A 23,905-nucleotide genomic window follows, 5' to 3' on the forward strand; every position below is an offset into this window, starting at 1 on the left:
CCTCATACTCTCCACTGGTAATTTTACTATGCCCCTGAGAAAATTAAAATGTGAACTTTCTCACTCTCTAATCATCACATCTCCTAATATCTGTATCCATATACTTTGTCCTCCCTAGTATTAAAATCAGTTAACTCTTCTAGCTCCTAAGGTCACTCAGCCCTGGAGAAATCTACTCCTGCAACTGTCCCTCCTCTCATCTACAATATCCATAGGAGCTTCAGGTCCACACATACACATATTATGAGATCTCCCATCTTAAACACATTAACAAAAACCTGGATCCCATATTCCCTCACCAGGAACCAGGTGAAGGTTTCAAAAGATGGGTCTCTATCTGTACTTTCTCACCACTCCTTCTCTCCTGGGTCCACTTACACTTGTTGTCCTTGCTCCACTGAATTCAGTCCTCACCAAGTTACCAAGAACTTTCCAATTACCAAAGCCAATGGTCAATTCCCAGTCCCCATGTTACTCTACTTCTCCGCAGCATCTGACAGATCAGCGTCATTCCCTCCTTAAAAAAAGCTTTCTTCCCTTGATTTTCAGGAAACCACACTCATCTGATCTTCCTCCCATGGCCCCTCATGTTCCTCAGAGCTATTTTAACTCCCTAAATGACCCCATCATTGATTGTGACATTAAATATGATTCATGCTTTCCTAATTCCTAAATGAGAATCTCTAGTGTCAGCCTCTCCTGAGCCCCAGAGTTGCAGATCCACCTTCATACTAAATTGTCGCCACTTGGAAGTCTAATAGGATAGGAGGAACCCTACGTATCCAAAATTGAATGAATGTTTTCCTTTAAGTTTTTTCCTTCCCAAGTCTGTCCTATCTCAGTAAATGGCATGACCCATCTCCTCAGGCAACAAAACCTGAAATTCCTCTTTCTGTCAAATATCCAACCCTTTAAACCTATCTTGCTGGCTCTACTTTTGAAATGCTACAGTAATCCCACTACTTTTCAACACCTCCACAGCTATCACCCTAAACTCTGGGGAGCCTGTAACAGACTACTGCTTCTATTTCCAGTGGGTGTAGTCATTCTCCACACCTTGGTGATTCTTTTCAAACTGAGACTAGGGGCGCCTGGGCGGCTCAGTTGGTTACATGTCTGTCTTTGGCTCAGGTCATGACCCCAGGGTCCTGGGATCGAGTCCCACATTGGGCTCCTCAGGAATCCTGCTTCTCCCTCTGCCTGCTGTTCCCTTGCTTATGCTCTGACAAATAAAAAAATCTTAAACTGAGACTAGATCTTGTTATGCCCTTACCTGAAAACTTTCAGTGGCTTCCATTATTCTCAAACATAGACAAGTTCTTCACTACGGCCCACAAAACCACACAAAATCTCGCTTCTGCCAAACTCCTTAATCTCATGTTCTTTCCCTTTCTCACTTTCCTCAACCGTACTGCCTTTTCCTTGTCCCTGTTCTTGCTAAGGACCTTCACTCCTCAGGACTTTTGTTCTTCCCGGAATGCCCTTCCTCCAGTCACATGGCCAAACTCCCTAACTTCACTACGTCCCTGCTCAAATGACACCCACTTCCAAGAAACCTAAGTGCATTCAGTCTAAGAGCTCTCACATCTGCTCTTTTCCTCCATAGTATTTAGTGCTGACATTTATCTAGTCGATTCTCTTTATTCAGGTTCTGTATTTGTGATTTTGCCTACTTGCTAAGACTTATTTATAATCTTAAAAATCAACACTTACAGGGGCACCTGGGTGGCACAGTTTGTTGGACTTCAGACTCTGGGTCTCAGCTCAGGTCCTGATCTCCAGGTTGAGATGGGGCCCTGCGTCAGGCTCCACCCCCAGCGTGGAGTCTGCTTGAGACTCTCTGCCTCTTCCCATCCCTGCTCTCTAATAATATTAAAAAAAAAAAAAAGTTAACACTTTTGTGGTCATTATGGACACCCACAGAGTCGTCCAACATGTATGACCCCAGTTGAGGTCTAACGACTGAACGCCCTTTTGATTCAGCTCTCATACTGTAAATACATGTTCTTTCTACGGCATATCTAGTGCCATTTTTTGCTTTTGTTGGTGATTTCACTATTTAAAATGGCCTGCACGTGTAGTGTTAAGTTCTGTCTGGTGTTCCTAAGCACAAGAAAGTTGTCATGTGCCTTACAGAAAAACTCATGTGTTAGATAAGCTTCATTTAGGCATGACTAATAGTGCTGTTGGCCTTGTATTCAATGGAAAGGAACAAATAATATGTATTACATAAGGTGTCTTCAAACAGAAGCACACAAAAAACAAGGTTATGTGTTGATCAGCTAACGACAATGTTGTGACCAGAGGCTCACAGGAACCTAACCTTGTATTTCCCCTAGGAGCAATGGTTCAGTATTTCATGTTCATGTAATGTTCTCAGAAACTTTACAGAAAAGAAACACCACAAATAACAATCAACTGTATCTCCTACGACCACTTAACATTATATATTTCCTTGTTTAGAAGGCAAGTTCCTCTAACAGGCAAGAATTTTTTTTTTTTTTTTTTTACTGCTTGGTCGCTGAGGTTTACAAAATTGCTTGGTACTTAGCAGAAATCTAGAAATACTTAAATGATTGGTTAATAACAAAGATGAACAAGCAATTCTTCAGAGAAACTCAACTGGCCAATAAAGTTATAGAAAAAGTTATACAAACATAAACTTTATTAAATAAAGTTAACCTTTATTAAATTACCTCACTAGTAATCATAAAAATGTAAATAAAAACAGCCAAGGTTTTTTTTCCACCCTCAATGCTACTACTTGGTGAGGGTTCAAGAAAACCAATCATGCAATCATTAAGACTTTAAAATGCATATCCTGTGACTCAGCAATTCCACTCCCAGAAAATAAGACCTTGGTCTGTGCAAAAACTTGAGAATAATTGTTGTGGCACAATTAATTAAAAAAAAAAACGGTACAAATCCCCTCAAAATCTAAAGACTGGTGAAACAATAACCCATACAATGTAATATAGCATAGCTATCCAAAAGCTGTTAAGACCGTAAGATGGAAAAATGCTCATTAAACATTTTTAAAAAGATTGTATAAATAGGTACCACAGACATTTTAGGGGCGCCTGGGTGGCTCAGTCATTAAGCGTCTGCCTTTGGCTCAGGGCGTGATCCCAGAGTCCTGGGATCGAGCCCCACATCAGGCTCCTCCACTGGGAGCCTGCTTCTTCCTCTCCCACTTCCCCTGCTTGTGTTCCCTCTCTCACTGGCTGTCTCTCTCTCTCTGTCAAATAAATAAATAAAATCTTAAAAAAAAAACACACACATTTTAAAAAGTCTACATGTATAAAAATAAGAAAATGTTTGTAGTACTTATTACCACTAAATGTTAAGATGGATGATCCAAAATCTTCCTATTTTTCTGTACTTGCCCAGTCTCCCTGAGAAGAAACATGCAGTACTTTTGTAATCAGAAAACAGGGAGTGCGGGGGGGCACTGGGAATAAATTGGACAAATCAATCATGGAGTGCTGAGTCCCTGGCAAAGTACTCTATCCCAAGACTGCCACCCTTAAAACCTTAGTAAGGATTCCTACTAACTCACATCACTACAGCTGTGGTGCTGTTTAAGCATCCAAACTTTAAATGAAAACTGACAGGTAAAACACATACTTCTAAGCACGGTAGTAACCACGCTCCTCAATCCCAGATGTACAATTTACTAAGCTCTGTGCTGTTTATCTGTTAAATGTGATAAAAGTATCTCGCTCATAGAAATGTTGGGGTTTGAATGAATTAGTGTTTCATAGAAACCAGAACCGAACATATAGCAAGCCTAATAAGTACCTGGTTATTATTTTCTCCCAAAACAGAACTGTTGGTGACCCACTTTGCTTGCAGAAATACATGTGCTGGGAGAAAGAGGGTATTTATGATAATGTGAACTCTTTGCATATCAACACAAACACAAGAGTATTTTCGTTAGAGATCATTTATTAATCAGGTAACATTACTTAGAGTTCTAGTAACAAGGTTTCCTGTCATCTTCTGTAAGTAGAGAAGTTGTATGGGGGGAGGTTTATATTCCACAGCACTCAAAACTGGTATAATAAACAGGCTTAGAGTCTTGTATGATCTCCAGAACCATTACCAAAGAGTCACACATTCTATATTCCATATACGATAAGTTTGTACAAACTCGTGTTTTTCCTGAACCAGTGTAACCAAAATTAAAATGTAGAAATTTAATGCACCCAACTGTAAAAAATGCCAGAAACTAGACATTAGTTTTCATTTTTAACATTCTGAAATCCTCCTTCCCCTACAATACAAAATGAAGCAAACAAGGAAAACCGATTCTTGATCATTTTAATTCGTAACAACACATTACATGCTTTGTGAATAGAACCAAAGGTAAAACCTTCAGTAGCTTACATTTTGTTCATGACAAGGCCAGTGTGTAAACACTATTTAATAACATATTAAGTTTTTCCAAGAGCAGTAATAAATATTAAACTATAAAGAGATAACATGCACTCAACAACTCTCAAACAAATATTCATCAAAATGAGGTAAGTCTAATGTGTCATTTGCTAAAGAATTTAACGTTGAAGTGGAAAAAAACTCATCAAAAATATCAGTCTTCATGGAACTTTCCAAGTTCAATGTCCTAATGCAGACATTATTTGTCAGTGAGTCTGGCTGAACTTCACATTGATTTTTCTTGGTGGGGCTACAGTAATTATGGTCCTGTCTCAGATGTGTGTTTTGGGGAATATCATTTAATTCAGTAGACACCGGTGCTGGGATGTGGTCATCTCCCATTTCTAAATACCTAAAGTCAGCCTCCCCATTTTCTGAGTGCTCTGTTGAGACAACAGCTGTAGGAGACAATAATTCTGCTAAAATTTCTTCATGACTTTGACTACTGTATGGAACCGTGGTGCACCCAGATTTATTATCAGCAGTATCAATTTGATACTGTAGTTCTTTTAACAAGTCTTCTATTGATTCACAATCGCTTGGAGACCCACAGTGGGACACATGTTCTAAATTTTCACTTGGAAGTGTTCCTTTCTGGGGGGAAGACATAAGAGCAGCTAATTTCTTCTTTTTTGCCTTAAGTTTTTTAAGAAGTTTTAGACGAAGTTTATGAATCTGACCCTCAACTGAGTCTCCATGGTTTGCTGCAGAAACACCATTTTCTTTTACACAAGAATCATGACTGTGGTGAGCTCCATAGGAGGTGTTTTCACATTTCTTCAAAGCATCTGAATCAGCAGTAACATTAGCACATACACCAGAAGTCGTGCCACCAGATGATGGATGGCTTGACGGAGGGATACTAACTGTAGGCGGCTTACTTGCACACCTACTGGCTTTCTTGGATGCCCGGTTAGCCTTTTGGTTTATGCCTTTTGTTTTAAAGCCACCAAAATTACTTGCCCCCTTAACTGAAGGCTGCAAATCAGTTACGGTGTTTCTATTATGAGCTGAAACACAAGGTGGCATAAAAGAAGCACCCTTGCTTAATAAGCCTTTAACCCAACTTCCTACAAATGGTTTCTTTGGAGTTTCTTTCAGAGATGGATTCTGTACTGACTTCGCCGTTATGGTCTGAGAAAATGCCACAGTTTCATTTTTTTTCAAATTAGATATCTGAGCTGTAACGGCTTGTTCTGGTTTTAATTTCTCTGTTTTGGGTGAAAGAAACTGTTTTAATGGAGTGTCCTTCTTTAGGGCAACCGTACCCTCAACATCTACGAGCTTTACTCCGTTTACAGGGTCAGTAGCATGAGTAGTATCCACAGTGTCTTCTGTATTCGGCTGGGCCAACTGCATGTCTGCATCTACAGTCTGAGATGGGAGGCTTAAATCCACGAACTGGTCTTGAGTAAGCTTTTCAAAACATGGAGCTGATACTAGAGAAGCAATTAGTGACTCTTGTGATTGCAAACTATTTGTTTTGCCAACTCTTGTATTTTCTGCCACAGGTTCATTTTCTAAGAGGAAATGTTCAGAGTTAACCTGTATTTCTTCAAGTGTCAAAGATAAAATATTATTGTCAACCAAACCTTCTGGACCTGAAAGTAAATGTCCATGAGCTACAGCTTCCCCCTGTGACAGAGTGCGAGGTGCAACTGCCACACCTGTGGGGAGAGTTCTTGAGGACGGCTCAGCAGAGGAAGCATCACCCACAGAACACCACGTTGGAGAGGTTGGTTTCTCATCACCGAAAGTAGGCTCATCATTAGTCTTTTTAAGTGGAAGGCAAGCAGATGCTTTATCTGTTGTTTGGGATGTTTTTCTTTCCCAAATAACAATATGTATCTCTGAAGCAAGAACTTCAAATCTCTCATGCCTTTCAGAACGTAGGCCTTTTAGGTCATCACATTCCAGCCAACTTCCTGGGGGATGAAGAAAGTTCAGTAAATGAGGTTAGACATTCAAAACTCACCAGCCTAGATTCATTTTCTTCTGGCCATTTTAACTGCTATATCCCTGAATATCCACCAAAGGAGAACACTCAAGAACATGGTCTTATCTTTATATCACCATTTTCCTCTGCCATGGTTAAAGTCCTTTTTTGCCTAATAAAAGTTATAGACTAACATCTAGAAATTTGAAAAACTGAGATAGTTTTTACTCTTTCCTAAAATACCTACAAAAATCAAGACAGAAGTGTATTTAACTTTTGTGACTTAGAATACAGTGTGTCACCCAATTTATCCAACAACATCAGAAAATGGATTCAATTTTTCCATACACATGAATTTTCAAGCTAAATGAAGCTGGTTACCCTCAAGTACCCACATTTGTTTCAATTCTTATTTTAATTCAATTATTCTTTTCTTTTCTCTCTTTTTTTTTTTTGGTTAAAAAAACTTAGACGTTTTTAGGTGTTTGCTTATTTTATTTCTGAGCTTCTATTTTCTCATTTGTCAAGTGAAAACAAAGTGATGGATTACAAGGGAAGAGGTTAACCTTCTCTACACACAAAAAACCCCCAAGAAAACCATTCACTAAATTTACATGGACTCACCTATATAAACCACATGAATCTACTATTTCTTCTTCTATGCCCGTTAAAACTTAGAGACTCTTTTGTTTCCTTACGTCCGTGGTTCACCACCACACATGCACATTAGAATTACTTGAGTCACATTTGGGCCTAATCCCCAGAGACTGATTCAATGACAGGGGAGAGCCAAGACATTTTTATAAAGTAACCATGATTTTTTTATGTTGTCAGGGATGCAAACCATACAACCATCTAACCTACCTGAAGAGGATTTCAGATTCCCTGGAATGCAGTAAAAAATTAAAGTTGCTTTTTTATTTTTTGCTTATGTTATTGAGAACCACTTCCCCCCAAATTCTGAAGTAGTGTAAAACTTTAAGGTGATAGTATTTATAACGTGAGTTTCAGTTTGCAAAGTGCTTTTACAACACATCCACCCAAACTATCCCCAAGAGGAAAATATCAAATACGAAAAGTGTCCAAACAACAGAAAAGAGAAAAATAAAAATATCAAAGAGACCCCTTACCAACAGCCTGATGTAACACTTTACGGGGCTGAGTGATCTTGTTTAAGACAAAGTGAACATTGTGAGAAAAACAAACTCAATATTAAACCATATAAGATAAACAGAAGGAAAAACTTAGCAAAAATTATGAGCTGTACTATTTAACCTCCTACTGAAAAGTTTAATTATTTAAATAAAGGTTTATCTTGGATAAATAAATTATGGATTTCAGATATTCTATTTCATAGTCCCAGAAATAATGTTTACTTTTCTTTTTCTCAATTTTTCTCTTTTTAAGTAGGCTCTATGCCCAATATGGGACTTCAACTCAAGACTCTGAGATCAAAAGTCATATGCTCTACTGAATGATCCAGCCAGGCACCCAATAGATATTTACTTTTATTTATATTACTAACAACTGCAAACTAAGCAAAATTTGTTTTTGTCCTTTCTCAATGAAAAACCTTCAGTACGATGCACTTTCTTTTTAAAAGAAGTACATATCTAAAAAAATCAAAATTGCCACCATTCATTTTTCTATACTCATGGAGTAAAAGCAAACATACTGAGTGGGGAAAAAGCAAACTGTAACTCAACAGTATTACATGATCTCCTTGTCTGTCTAGAAAAGAAATATGCATATGCATGTGTATACCCATACATATACAAAGGAAAGACAGGAGTGATTCTAAACCAGAGTGACAGAAAAGAAGAGGGAGCAGAAGAATTAAAGGCAAGGACAAGAAGTGAGAGAAAAAAAAAGGGTCAAGGCAAAGTTTGCCTTTAAAAAAAAAAAATCTAGAGTTTGGCCTCCATGCCTATTATCACAAAAGAAAAAGGTTTAAATACTTACCATCCGCATCTAAAATCCATGTTATAAAATGATTATTTGCTTGGTACTGAATTACAGAAGTTATTTGATAAAGACAGCCTTCAAAATGAAATGAATAGTGCTGCAAGTCGTTATGTGGCAAGCCTTCCACAAAGTGCAACATGAATATGGGAGACAGTCTGTGGGAGAGAAAGGCAAGTGAAGTCAAACAAATGTAATGCCCTGTGCCTGGTTATACAAAAGATGGTCTGAAGCAAGGAAGTCACACATAACACTTTCAAGGCTAACTGCACTAATTTTTCTTGAGAACCTCCAGACGTGTGCCTTAATTAGAAATGGAGAACTCACTCTATGAAGTATGTAACAGTAAACCCTTCTCAGAATGGTATCAGTGACAGTTGGAAGCCATCATGCAATAAGGCTCTAACACAGACCATTAAACAAAAATTGTTCTGTAAGCCACAATGCTGCTTTGGCTTAAAGATCTCTTGGTAACATGACTACTCTGTAAAATCACAGGGAAAAATCCAGACCTTTTAGAATTTTCTTGGTATCCAGTGCCCAAATAAATTACTTCTGTTATACAGGTAATACGTAAAACAAAATAACAAACCTAAGACATTAAAATAAACATTTAAAAAACCTCAACGTGCTCATAATTTGACCTATTTCACTGTTATCTCCAGAAGCAGAGCGGTCCATCAAAGTCAAGCTTTTACTTAGGAAGTTTAATTTGTACCCAAAATAGAGAAGAAAATACAACATACTGGCTGATTTACTATAAACTTTAAGACATCCATAATTTCAAAAATACACTTTATTATTACAGTAGAACATAGAACCTAATGATGGGCCTCAAATAACCAAATTTAACAAAGCTCTCAGGATTTAAGAAAAATGTTGAATATCTCTTTTCCCAATATTTAAACAGCTGTCAAACTTGCTTAGCTTATCAAAATTTATTCAGCTGAAATGAACTTGAATCAATGTCCAAAATGCGGATTATTCAGACTGACAAGGAATAATTAGTAAGTTATCTCTTGTCAATCACGTTAGAGGAGTAATCAAGTCTTCAAAATTTAAGTGCCTATAAATAAAAAGACCTGCAAAACTGTCTATAATGCTAACCCCCTTTGTTTTTTTATCATATCTGCTTAATTGATCTAAGATACCACTGATTATAACATATACCACTAGGAAAGAAAACTGCCAACTAAACTCTACCATGCCACCAATTCTTAGATGTACTCCCATTTAAAATGTTAACATGTGAAGAGTGTGCTTTTGAATCAATGATCCACAGTGAAGCTAGAGAGCTGTTCTCACAGCTGGATGGATATGCAGGCTTAGGCACCTGCATGACTAAGTACTAATGTTAAATTCTCCTTGTCTCATGATAGATACCTTTTCAAGATGTCTTCTGAGGCTAGTTATTAAACATTCTCTTGTTGATCCCTACACTACGCAAACTACCCTGCCTTCTTTGTGTGAGTTAAATACAGAAAGTGTTAAATAGGCAGCATTTCTTTCCTTAATGGCATACTTTAAAACTGGTACAACTTATAAACGATGGCATCTTGGATTCAATAAAATAAAGCATATGCTCCTCATCCTTTTCTAGTTCATTTTCTTCTCTGGGTCCCCTACACTCCAGTGTCCCCTAAAAGTCACAGGTTCCTCTTACCCATAATTCCAGCTTATGTCATATCCAGCCTCTCAGTTGAGGGTAGAACTTTACTCCTAGCTTGGCAATAGATTTTGTTTTCAGGCTTCTTCCTACCTGCAATGCCTGGCAAAGATGATGCTCAGAGCTGAGAGGATCAAGGTAGGTACTGATTCAGCCATAAAAATATTGGATGGGACGCGTTAAAAGAACTGGAACGACAGTCACAAGAGATTTCAAGCCAAGATCCACTTGCATTCACCTCCCTAACTTTAGGTTTAAACTCCTCCTATTGTAAGAATCTACTCTCAGGAAAAGAAAGAAAACAGGAACTAGAGAAAGCAGCACACGGGAACTGTGCCAACTGCCCTGCTACCCACAGACGGCAGGGAAACACCAAATCCCTGTCCCACAAACAGCAGCCATAGTCTTGTGCAAATGGCCTGGAGGACGAGTGTTTTATTTTTATCCCAACTAATGTAACATAGTAACTTATATTTTAGAAAATGCTAATTTAACAATGTGCAAATGTATGTATTTCTGAACTGTAATAATGTAGGCTTTAGGCAAAAAAATCTGCAAATATAATTTTTAAAATCTCATTACATTTTAGATCTAATTACATCACTGAACGATTTCCTATATCAGATTCTATGACAAAAATGAAATATATGAGTCAAATCAGATGTAATTAAAATAATTAGAATTGGTTCGTATTAATTATAAACAAAATACTTCAGAAATATTCAACTGTTCAACAAAGGTTTACAACTGTATTCTTTGGAGGTGAGGTAAGTTTAAGTATCTCGTGAAGTAATAAAGCATTTTCTAACACACAATGAAGATTTAAATTAAGAAACATAATTTTAGGGGCGCCTGGGTGGCTCAGTCGTTAAGCGTCTGCCTTCGGCTCAGGGTATGATCCCAGGGTCCTGGGATCGAGCCCCACATCAGGCTCCCTGCTAAGAGCCTGCTTCTTCCTCTCCCACTCCCCCTGCTTGTGTTCCCTCTCTCGCTGGCTGTCTCTCTGTCAAATAAATAAATAAAATCTTAAAAAAAAAAAAAAAGAAAGAAACATAACTTTAACTATTTTATATAACAGTACTACATCCAAACTTTTGAAGGGGATGGTTTAGTTTATCTGCTTGGAAGAGAGTCTCAAAATCATTTTATTTAATGATACTTTGATGACACTTTAATAAGGCCTATAAGCACAGAACAGAAACGTCTGATTTCTCTTCCTACCTTCCCCTAACATTTACAAACAGCTGTTTAAAAAAAAAAAATCACTGTTAAAAATGGAGGTTTGTTTATTTATTTATTTATTTATTTATTTTTAAAAAACAAAGTTTACGGGTGCCTGGTTAGCTCAGTCAGTTAAGCGTCTGTCTTTGGCTCAGGTCATGATCCCAGGGTCCTGGGCTCGAGTCCCGTGTCAGGCTCCTTGCTCAGTGAGGAGCCTGCCTCTCCCTCTGCCCTGCTTGTGCCCTCCCCCTCTCTCTCTGACAAATAAAATCTTAAAAAAAAAAATACACAAAAATAAAAACAAAAGCAAGGTTTAAATAAATAAACTTTTCAAATGACAATCCAAGATAGTGTGTGACTGGACTCCTAGAGGTGATCATGGCAGTAATGAGGTTCATTTTAAGAGTTTGTGAAGTAAAATTAAATCAGATTCTAAGTTGGTACTCCACGCCACCATGCTCTGAATGTAATTCCTAAATAATTTACTTAAAAGTAGCAGATCTGAACTTGATAGATCTCATTCATCTGATTTATCAATGGTCTCTTTCTAATGGGAACATATTAGAGATGTGGATTGCCTGAGACAAGGTGTTCGGGGAACTTACAACACTACTAGTTTTTAGAATGCTGTAAGGTTGAATTATGCATGATATCATGATGGACCTAATTACTTTTAAGTTATCCTCAAAACCTATATTAAATTTGTTTCTAAATTCCATTAGACATCAACAAATCAAGAACATGAATTTCAAAGTAAAAACTACAGAGGACTTTATAAAAATCTTGTCATTTAAAATTTAAGTGAAATTTCACATACTAGTTCAATTTACTTTTGAATACAGTAAATGTCCAAACTATAAATTCTGCTTATAAATTAGCCCATTAGAACTCTAAACACATTTCACATTGAAACACTTATATCTAACGGATACACTGCCAGATCAGAGCATGAATCTTTAATGTAAGTAAAGCAACATATTTGTGTAATTAAAAATTTTATGTTGCAAAGCGACCAATTAACAGATCAAACGAAATAGTAGTATAAGTTTATCTTCAATGCTGGGCTTGAGAAAAAGCAGGTTTAACAGTTAGATGAATTACATACACCAGGAAGTCTCAAGCAACCCAACTGTGCAGTACAAGATGGCAGATACCCACATCTTGCTACCCTTCTACCTCCTTCTCATCAAGGACAGGGCTTCAACAAAAAAAGGCTCCCACAACACTCCAATCTCGAAGTTTGAAATCCCAGATAGCCAAGAAAGACTATGGACTCCAGCTTAAAGTTACCTCCTCTTCCTTTCCACTCAAATGATCCAAATGATAGTGAATGACCCCCTCCCCCCAAAAACAAACCCACGGTAAATAAACCAAAAGGACCAACAAGGAAAAGGAGACATAAACAAATAAGAAAAAACCAAATATTTTGAAGGCAAAAAACAAAAGCGAAAGTGGTAACTTAGCAGAATGGATGAAGTGATGACATGAGTGCTATGGAGTGGGCACACTGATGAGAAGAACTTATGTACCCCACAGAAACCCTAAAAGACTCAATACTGACTGGTGACAGATGTTGAAGAATGCAGGGGTATGGTTTTGAGCTAAAAACTAGGATGGTGACAGAAAGAGTGTATGAAGAGCACACTCCCATGCACCAGGCCCAGAGAGGAACCAGTAAAAACAGAAACACTGGAGCAGAAGGATGGAAAGTGGCCGAAGGAAGTTTTCTGGGAAAAAAAGGGGGGTGGAGGGGAAGAGGAGGATTAAAAAATTGTGAAATATTTAAGTGTTTGGAAAATTCATTGATGGGTGTTTGAAGAATCTGGAAAAAATTCACAATGCATACATAAAGCAAATGAAAACAGAAGGAAATTAGTAATTTCAGAAAAAATGAAGTTATAAAAGAAATGAAACATAACCATGTATACTGCTTGGCTGGAAAGGGAATATATGTATATTCATAATAATAAACAATGAGTACTGATTTAACAGAAAATGTAATCCTATAGGAAGGATGACAGGGAGTGGTTATACAGAAATGGGGCCCAGTGTTAGTGTCAGAGCCCTAGCCCTCAACTACTGTAACAGGAGACTATATAAAGGTGGAATAAGCACACTGTTCTGAATTGTCAAAGTAAATACTACCTTAAAGGTGTAAAGTAGATGCTTAAAGAAGAGGCGGTAGGAGGGGCTCTTTTTCCTTCTAAGTCTGGGCACTATTAGATTAACTGAGAATTTATTACTTGGATGAAAACTAATCTTTAGTAAAGACTGAGAGACTTCCTGGTACATCCTCCAAGGGCCATCAGAAAAGGTAAGAAAAGGTTAATGTACCTGGTTCTTTAAGACACCAAATTATACCTCCAAACATTTCTTTACTGTAGAGTCAGAGGTGAGGGCGACTAAACTCGGGTTACAGAGGATGTGTAAGTGCGTGAGTGTATTAACTAACAAAAGAGAGATAGACAAACTGCCTGTAGTGAGACTGACCCGGGTTTAAAAGTCGGGGCTTCTGGTAGCAATTTTGGAACAAGGTAATTCTGACCAGTGGTCCCAACTGAGGACAAATAGAAAAGCTGGCAAAAAATAAAAATAAAAACACATCTGCTCAAAGGCAGCAGAAAGCTTACAAGAAGATGAAGAATTAGCAGCTCAAGTTCTGGGAGAAGATGGGAATTCAGACAGATGAGCCTGTGGTTCATCTTTGAGTCAACTTAGTTCTTGAAACTAGATTAAGGAAATCTCAGAATTCTAATGACGCTAGGCAGTTGGCAGAGGAAAGAAAAACTGAAGATTAATACCCTTAAAGGGAGAAAAAAGGCAAAAGAAGGAAAGGCACCAGTAGAGCGGAGTCAGACGATCACCCGAACACAGGTCTTCAGCAGTATTTTGTCTGGGACAGTTTGCTTACTGGCCAGAGTTCTTGATAGAGGGGCATTTTGGCAATTCATAACTACGTTATTTAACTCAAACTTCTGAAAAGTAGGTTGTAGTCATCACTTGCAATTCTACACGTTAAATCCACCTTCACTTTGTTCCAAAAAGAGTAAGGCAATTTTAACTCACTTTTCCAATACCATTTTTCTTCTCTGTGACTTACTGCTGCAACTGTTACATGGACCAAAATGGGCAGCATTAAGTGGGTGCCACTCAGGGATAACATTTGTAAAAGTGACCAGATTCTTCGTATGTCTGCAAAAAAAGAAGATGTAACTTAAATTCATTTACATCAATTTAAAATCAATGCCTAAACCTCGGTTTGTTTATTCATACTTTCCTATTTCCCCCATGTAATATACCAGTGTTCCTTCCAAACCATAGTAAAGTTCTCTGCGAAGACTCTTCACCATAATTATGTGTATATTTTCAGTTGTGAGATGAAGAAAATGTTCAAAGCAGGGTTTCTCAAAAGCAATACCACTGACATTTTACACCGGGTAATTCTTTGCTGTGAGGCATCTGTCCTGTGCACGGAGAATGTTCAGCATCATCCATAGCCTCCACCCACTAGATGCCACTAACAGCCCCAAGTGTAGCAACCGTTAGCACTGCTAAATGTCCCATGAGGTGCAAAACTGGCTCTGGTTGAGAACCACTGTTTCCAAATTTATTAAGAGCTCACTCTTACTTACAAAACTCACAATCTGGCTATCCATATTGACAACCAAAAATGAAAAAAGGCATTTCCAAATATATAATCAGGAATACATACAATTCAATTCTCTTGATCTTTAAAAAATCAGAACACCAGTTGTGAAATAATTTTGTTTTCAAAGGTTACAGAAGTTCTAAATTTGCACTTTAGCCTAAGTACCTGACAGCAAGCACCTAAAAAGATGATATTTAAAGAGGTACACTACATCTCAACTGGATTCACTTTAATAATAATACCTTTAAAAGAGCAATTAATTTCCTAAGAGATACCAGCTTTCTTCCCAAACAGTAACAAACATTGTTCAATCATAAGTGAGATAAGCACAGGCTGTTACAAATAATAGTTCTCAGGGAAGCTAACATGTTAAAAGCAAAGCAGCATAAAGTTATCACTAAAATTGAATGACTTAGTTCTACTGAATTCTTCCTTCTCACAGATGACTGCTGAGTAAAGGCTCCTATATTTTAGTCTATAAAAAGGAGTTTGTCTCAGCAAATAAATGTTAATGCTCCATGACAGCAAACGTTTCTGAGTACTTACAACGTGCAAAAGCAGGGTGCTGTGCTAAGCACTCGTCTCCCAAACAACCTTAAGTGGCAGGTACTATTCTTCTCCCCATTTCACAGATGAGGGAAGTGAAATACAGAGCGCACAGCAGATGATAAATGACAGACCTAAAATTTGAATCCAGGGAGTCTGACTCCAAACACATGTTTTTAAACTGCCTCCAAAATATACCTTGTAAATCAAGTATAAGATCTTAAACTGGTCCTAAAAACAACAGCACAAAACCATGAGTTTGCTGGATATTCTCCCATTAGATTTAGTGGAAATGTTTTAAACTATGATATATACTAAGATGTATTTAATGAAATGCCACTTCATTTTAGCTTTTCCTCTAATTCCTTATTTTTAGAACAAAGGAATTAAAAAAAAAAAAAAAGCAAACCCAAATGCCAATGGCTTCTTTCCCTTGAACCCTCAGAGTTTTTTATATACACCTCCAAAATGCACTCAATGTTTTGCATTCAAAGTAACTTAATGCAACCAACAGATCAAAAATAATTACTAAGTCACTGGCCCTCAATTATGTGTTTATATGTTATCTCCCTAACTAACTAGTCTGAATTTGGCCAGGATAAAGATTATTTTTCTGTTGAGTTCCTGGCACATAAAATATACTCAGTGAAAAGCTGTCAAACAACTCAGATGTGGATTTTGGAAAAGCTATAATTAAGCTGATTTTAATCATCACGCTTGTTTATATTATTTAAAATCCAGGTGGTGATTAAGGAGTATACCACAGTGAGCAGGAAAGTCTGAGGTCAGGAAACCTCAGCTTGAATTTTGTCACTTAGTAGTATGTCACCTTGGACCTTGTCTACCTATTTAACCCCTCTGAAGGTTCACTTTCCACATCTGTCAAATGAGGAGAAAAATCAGATAATTTATATAAATCAATGATAGAAGATCAGGAAATAAATACTCATTCTTATACTCACAGAAAATTTAAGTCCTAGAGGAGAGTGAAATGCTTATTCTTACTCTGTTCTAATACTTTCCAGTTAACTGGTTTAAAAAAAAAAAAATAAAGTTTTCTGGTTCTGTTGCTTATATTCCTTAAAAACATTCTCTCATACTTGACTCTCCTTGACTGACCCCTACATACCAAAAATAATCTCAATTTAGATAATGAATATCTAAGCAATAGTTTTCTCTCACATTTTTATTTAATAATTTTAAGAGACTCCAACTTTTCTAATTTGCTAGTAGGTTAGAGAAGAGGAAAGGACTGATCTGTATTATAGTAATTTCAATAAATGACCAACAGAACCAGTTTGGTCATCTTTTTAACTGCCAGCCAGCAACTCTCTCTGTGTGATGAAAACTTTCTCTGACTCCTCTTCCAAAATCTACTCTACATTATGTGGTCAGTGTAAGGAAGCAAAAGAAATCTGCTGCTGCTTTCTTCTCCGTGGTTCTTCCCAAGTCCCAATCTCAGGGCATAAACTGTGTGTGTGTCAATCATGATCCCTCTAATTCTCACCTAAGGGCATCAGGGAAGTAGAAAGTAGGCTGAGACAGCTCATGTGCAAGAGGGTTCTGGCGGTGGCTGGTCTCTCATGGAGGAATGGGAGAGCCTAAGTTACTTCTTGCAACTGCTGCCAGAATCTGGGAACCTCAAATCAGTTTCCATGATGTAAAACATAACCAAACAAAACCCCTAGCTGCTAACAGAGGAATAAACAAAACACATATCATTTCAAGGAATTCTAAGAAGTATTCTTATTCAACAGGGAATCCAGAGGGGGAGCTGTGAGGGGAATATACTACTCTTACCATTTGTCCCCATTTCCTGAAGAACTTCTTAAGAAAACTCCTACTAACTAATAATCCAGCAAACCATTTTTTATTTTCCAGTTTAACAAAGCAAGCAAATTGTAGTTTCTGGAGCTCAAGTTTATGCAGTGCCACAAGTGGAAGCAAGTTTTGTTCAAATTTTATTATTTGGAACCATTTTCAACAAAATACGTCCATTAAAAAAAAAAAGAAAAAGAAAAACTAACCTATTTTGATACGTGTGTCCACACTGCGAACATTCAAAGTTCCAAGAGAAAGAATACATGAAGAGCTTTTCAATGAGGGGTTCCATCTTTAAGAGCAGGGGAAGGGCGAACACGGGGCTTTCCATATCACCTCCAAAAAGAAAAGGGAAAATTATTGCTCATTAACTGAAAAAAGTAAAACAAAATTATTAACTGTTATCTTTTCCCACTATATTTACAGTACGAATAGATGTGAAAACATATGACTATATGACAGAGGAAGTTGGGCAAGGGGAAGTTTTGTTTTATTTTTAAGAGAAAGAGTGCACGCACAAGGAAGGGAGGGGCAGAGGGAGAGGGAGAGAGAGAATCTCAAGCAGACTCTCCGCTTAGCAAGGAACCTGATGCAGGGCTTGATCTCACAAACCCTGAGTGAGCTGAAATCAAGAGTCATACACTTAACCAACTGAGCCACCCAGCCTAAGGGAAGTTTTTAAAGTATTTTTCTAAAAATATCCATCATAAAGATTTAATTATCACTTCAGTCCCTGTCTTTCATTTTTCTTGTTAGACACTTACAAAAATGTTTTAAGGACAAAAGACCCAAACTATCTCCTCAGATCTTTTTTAGCTTTTCTCTGGAAAAAAAAAAAAAAAATCCTCAGAGCTATAACAGCTCTAGGGTATAAAACAAAATTATAATACAGCATTATAAAAATTATAATAAAGTATTATAAAAACAAAATAAAAATAAATAGTTCACCACAAATATTAAAAATAATATATCCGGTTTAACACTGTAGAATGATGTCAGAGGTAGACAAAACCATTAAAAAGCCATTTCTAGTCCGACTCTCTTGTTCTACTTGTGGAGAAGACATGATACACAGGGTTAAAGGGCCAGCCTCAAATCTCCCCATTCCTCATCTACCACTCTTCTTAAAATCTTTTAGTCTCATCTTTCAACAATTAAAATTAGGGGTGCCTGGGTGGCTGAGTTGGTTGAACGTTGGCTCTTGATGTTGGTTCAGGCTGTGATCTCGGGGTGTGAGACTGAGTCCCTCATTGGGCTCCGAGCTCAGTGGGGCGTCTGCTTGAGATCCTCTCGCTCTCCCTCTGCTCCTCCCCCCACTCTCTCTCAAATAAATCAATCTCTAAAAAAAAACCAATTAAAATTAAGCTTCAATGGCTTTAAGACTAGAAAAGATCTGATTCCTAGTGTCATTAAAACAAAAACTGAACAGTGAATCCAGTCATCTAGTTTTGAGATCAACAGGCAAATTAAACAGTAGGATTTACATTCTCCTCTTAACACTTGTTCTCCAAATGGTTTCTCACCTTTCTGTCCTCAGGGGAGCTTAGATGCTGCCGTACTGATTCAGCCCTAGAAAGAATCGGAATCCTTCCCTCCCCTGCCTCTCCTGGGACAGTCTCACTTCCATGGTCCAGTTCTCCCCCTAGCATGGAGCGACAGTAGCCTGGAACAACAGTAGCCTGGAACGCGGCCACCAAGCGTCACCTTGGCACAACCCATTGGCAGAGCAGGAGGTGTTACTGCCTAAGCACACTCTATAAATACCAGTAGTTACAAAGGCTATTTAACAGTCACCTTTGTGGTACAGTCCCGCCACTACTTTTGTACAAAAATAAAAATCAAAATAAAATATTTTTTGTAAATAGAAATAAATACAAATCAGTCTCCTAAACAGGAACACACAGCATCACCAGCACATAAACTGCATGAACAGGCAGCATGAACAGCGCATAGTACAAGCAGAAGTTCGTAAGAGTTACTAGCATTTATTTATTTATTAAAGATTTTTTATTTATTTATTTGACAGAGACAGCCAGCGAAAGAGGGAACACAGGCAGGGGGAGTGGGAGAGGAAGAAGCAGGCTCTTAGCGGAGGAGCCTGATGTGGGGCTTGATCCCAGAACCCTGGGATCACGCCCTGAGCCGAAGGCAGACACTTAACGACTGCGTCACCCAGGTGCCCCAAGAGTTACTAGCATTTAAATCTTACTCCACCGTAACTAAATATTAATTGAAAAGTAAATAATTTACACTTCATAATGACAACACAGAATCTTCAGTTCTAAAACTATATAAAGTTCTCAGTGAATCAAAATATCATGAAGGAAAAAAAATACCAAAGAAGAGCACAAAACACACTTATAAGTTATATGTGTACTGATCAGTTTAGGGAATTTATATAGCTCCTAATTGATCTTAATTATTTTTCCTTTGTTTACAAATTTTATGGGTATTAACCATAAAGCATCCACTAGAGAACATATAATACCAATTAATTCCCATTTTTATAACCTCCTGTTGAAATCAGTTAAGTGGTTTCTTTGCCTCTAGTATCTTTACCCCAAAGCCTACCCAACTACATAGTTTGCATATTTCCCTAAAAATACCATCATCTGCCATGATACAAATCTTTCGGTAACTCTTTGCTGTCAAGTTTTCTTTTCTGTTAATTGCTTGTTAATGTTTTCTGGCCACTTTTCTATCATGCTGTCCTTTTTTTAAACTAGTGTACAGAATTCTTTACCAGATAGCCAGGAAATTATTTCTTTGTCCTATCTTTGCCCAGAGATTTCAAACTTCAATGTGGTCCTATCTACCACTATTTTATGTACCTTATTTAAGAAATTCTTCTCCACTGAGTGGTAAAATATTCACCCATATTTTGTCCCTAAGTTCTATAATTCTGCTTTTCCATGTTTAGGTCTTTAAATATTAGGCTGAAGTTACTTCTGATTAGTGTCAAGTAGGGATCCAAGCCCCCCCACCCCCCCAGGTCTCAGGAAGCAACTGTCCCAGCACCGTTTAATAGATAGCCTTTCTTTTCCCCACTTACCTGCATCACCACCTCTGTCACACGGTATGACCTAAGCAAAAAGGGAGGGTTTTCATCTGGACTCTCTATTCTGTTCTACTGGTCTGTGTATCCTTACACTGGTACGCATATCTCAAAGACTAAATTATTCTTTAAAATTACATAAATAAGTATAAACCAAAACAGTATTAGCTTTTTCCTTTAAAAAATTAGACATTAGAGAAAAAGAAAAAACTAAATTGAAGAGAGCAATTACCTTTGTGGGGAAGTAAGGAAGAACTGAATTAGAGTACAAAGGGGGCTTCATGTGTATTTGTAATATTTTATTTCTTAAACTGCAGGGAGGGGGAACAGAAAGGATAGTTTATAATGAATTTTTTAAAAACAATAATCAAAATGATACAATGACCGATCTTAAAAATTTAACCAACACCCAGGGCCAGTACAGATTCTATTTCTCTTTCCTTAGTACTGGAAAGTAAACATTAACATTCAAAATAAAGATGCATACATTGTAGGATTTTAAAATGCTCTCCAAAGCAAAGATTAGATTTCACTGGTAAGATCTTAAGCTCCAACACAACGCCTATTACTGTTGAACACCTATTACTGTCGAACTAGTAGCATGTAACATAAACAAGAAAGGAATTCTATTGTATTAGAAGAGCTGTATGCCTGCCCAATTGCTATGATTGCACAAAATAATAATTTAAAAATTCCTTCTCTGTTACATAGAAAACCAGGCCCAAGGCGGCAGTGGAACAAGATGCAACCTTGTTCCAAATAGAATTATCAGAGCTAAGAGGAGTGCTGATTCAGATGGGGGAGAAACCACTCTTTTTTTCAAATGGAAACTGGAGCAGGGACCCGGAATAAAACATCTCAGGTCACTCCAGGAAGGAAAAGACACCTGCAGAATGCACCACGGGAGCCCCTAGTCTATACTCTGTTAATCTTATGGAAAAGGCTCCTTTGAAGTGAGTACCCACCCAACATCAGTGGTTTGGGGTAAGAACAGGGGCTGAAGGAGCCTGAAGAAAACTTTTAAGGTGACAGAACTGCTCTCTATTTTGATTGTGGTAATGGTTATACATCATATACACTTAAAAAGGGTTTTACTATTACAGAAATTATACCTTGTTAAAAAAGAAGAAAAAGAATATTCATCCCATCTGAGATCCTACCTGATGATAAATTAGAACAGTCCTTTAGACCTAAAGGAGACAATGCCAAATATTTGGCATATGGAAATTCAGTTTACTATTTTAACACAGTAAACACACATGTAGAAGTTCATGGAAAACAAAAAGACACTACCCTTAAAAAAAAAAATCAGCAATGACTCTTTTGCAACACTAAAAAAATTCTGAAAGTCCCAGGACTCTAGTACCCTAGCTCTACTCTGCTCCAACGCCAAAAGCCAATTCATAGACAACAAAGCAGGTCTCATTCTTCTGCCCTTTTTAAAAGTAAGATTCCCCAAAAGGTCATCAGTTATTTCTCCTCATATTTTACTGCCGAAAATTGTACCATATGTCTATTCCCCTGAACCACTCACCGGCAAGGGAAGTCCAATTTCTATCGCTGGTTTAGATCAGAGATTCTCAACCCTGTCCATCCTTAAGAATCACAGGGGGGGCTTCTAAAAATTGCTGATACCGGAGCTCCACCCCTGAGATTCTTATTTAATAGACCCCAAACACTTTTCAATTCCCTAGGTGCTTTTTAATGCACAGTCAAGGCTGAAGACACTGAATTAGTCCACTGGGGAAAGTTTTGGAAAAGCAACCAATGGTGTCCACCTCTGAGTATCCACCTGGTTCTGAGAAATACATCCACTCTCAAGGGGTGGAACACAAGCCTGGATATGTATATGGAACAACAACTCTGCCCACCAATGATTTAACCAGCGGTAGGCTCCTATATATGCAGATTCTCTCTCCCAAGAATCTAATCACCCAAAGTAATAAAATAGTACTATATTTTCCTATGATGTATTTCTTTATGGTAGTAATACATACATGAGTAATACAGTTAAATTATACAAATTACTTACCTAATGTGCATCTAAGCTGAGGCTGAAGCCTAATGAAAATTTCATCTCTGACTTCATTCAGACAGGTCTCAATCTTTGCAAATATTTCTGAAGTAAGTTTTTTACAATCTCCATCTAAAAATGAAATATACATTATCAATTTCTTACCAATCTCTTTCTACAGAAAATTAAGACATTACCAAGAACCAAAGTTCATCAGAGTCAATAAATTTAGCAGAGACAAAATGGAGAACACAAAATGTCCTTAATTCTTATTTCTCTCTCTGTGCTACACCATATATTGCCCTAATATTCCCTCAGCCCAGTATCATTAGTTCTGACTACATGAGCCAATATCACTGTTTGAGAAAATCTCAGTAAAAGCCTTTCTTATCCAAATAATCACAGGCCTAGCAAGAGAGCTATGCTTTCAGATTTCTGCCTATCTTTGAAACAGCTGAAGCTGTGTCTTTACATGTGATTATTACTCATGCTAGAGACAACATCTACTCATTTATTTCTTTGTGTAACTTATTACTTCACATGAACTGACTTCATTAAAAACTTTGTAAGCTAGTTATTACACTCCAACTGAATCACAGTTTTATTAACCATTCTCCTACTGCTGGACAAGTGTTTCTTTTTTCACTATTATAAATACTATCATGATAAACATGTTTTGGGCACATACCTATCCATGTTTTTGTTCATTTCTTTAGGGCTAAAGTCCTCAAAATACAATTACTGTGTAAGAAAACCAGCCCCCATATGTATCTGACTCTAGTTATTCTTAAGCTACAAAAGATTTCACCAAAATCTCTTACAAATAATTCATATAGCCTGATCATACTGTTGATATGTTTTACTATGAAGTATCTGGATTCTCCTATAATACGAAGCATTAACTAGAATTTTTATTTAACCATGCCAAAGAAAAAGAGAGAAAACTGAAAATTCAAAGTCAATTTAAATGCAATTACAACCATACTATAAAAACTATAATTATTCTGTAGAAAATTAATATGATTGGACATGTAACATGGGTGAAATAAAGAGAATTAAAAGTACACTTACTGAGTAATGTATAGAACTACTGAATCATTTCATTGTACACCCAAAACTAATACCACACTGTATGCTAATTATGGTTCAATAAAAAAAAAAAAACACACAAAACAAAGTGGCTATGTTTTATAAAAAACATTCAAGTCAAAATTTGAACAAGAAATAATCAATTGAACTGTCATCTAACTCAGTATCGGGTTCCTGTAATTACAGAGGACAGGAATACAGAGAAGAAAAGGCAAAAACAAAAACGCCTGTAAAAAACTGCATTTTAAAACTTGCAAAAAATTCAACCTCAAAGAAACTCAAGTTGAAGCAATATTTCTTATCTAACAAAATTATAACTTTTAAAATGTTTATACTCAAAGGTGCTCTGGGATGTTTTCTTCTACATATGAAAATGGAATTACATCATGATATAACCCTTCTGGGAAGCCATTCAGAAAGATTCTATATTCATGGGGCACCTGGGTGGCTCAGTCGTTAAGTGTCTGCCTTCGGCTCAGGACGTGATCCCGGTGTTCTGGGATCGAGCC

The 23,905-nt window shown here is 37.3% G+C and overlaps 1 protein-coding gene across 2 annotated transcripts in view; it reads right to left on the minus strand.

Annotated features, from left to right (window-relative positions):
* Positions 1–4,307: 4,307 nt before the first annotated feature.
* USPL1 (ubiquitin specific peptidase like 1) overlaps positions 4,308–23,905 on the minus strand; it is a 33,701-nt gene continuing 14,103 nt past the window's right edge. For both annotated transcript variants that reach the window (XM_045797016.2, XM_087865217.1), the window contains 5 exons: positions 22,326–22,439; positions 17,445–17,574; positions 14,289–14,414; positions 8,336–8,493; positions 4,308–6,362 (listed from right to left, as the gene is read on the minus strand). In XM_045797016.2, coding sequence (XP_045652972.2) covers positions 4,492–6,362; positions 8,336–8,493; positions 14,289–14,414; positions 17,445–17,574; positions 22,326–22,439 — 2,399 coding nt within the window. In that variant the 3' untranslated portion in view covers positions 4,308–4,491. The remainder of the gene's footprint in view (positions 6,363–8,335; positions 8,494–14,288; positions 14,415–17,444; positions 17,575–22,325; positions 22,440–23,905) is intronic.

Source organism: Ursus americanus, chromosome 10 (genome assembly GCF_024610735.1).
Source record: "Ursus americanus isolate L20-20 chromosome 10, mUrsAme1.1.p, whole genome shotgun sequence".
Classification (NCBI taxonomy): domain Eukaryota; kingdom Metazoa; phylum Chordata; class Mammalia; order Carnivora; family Ursidae; genus Ursus; species Ursus americanus.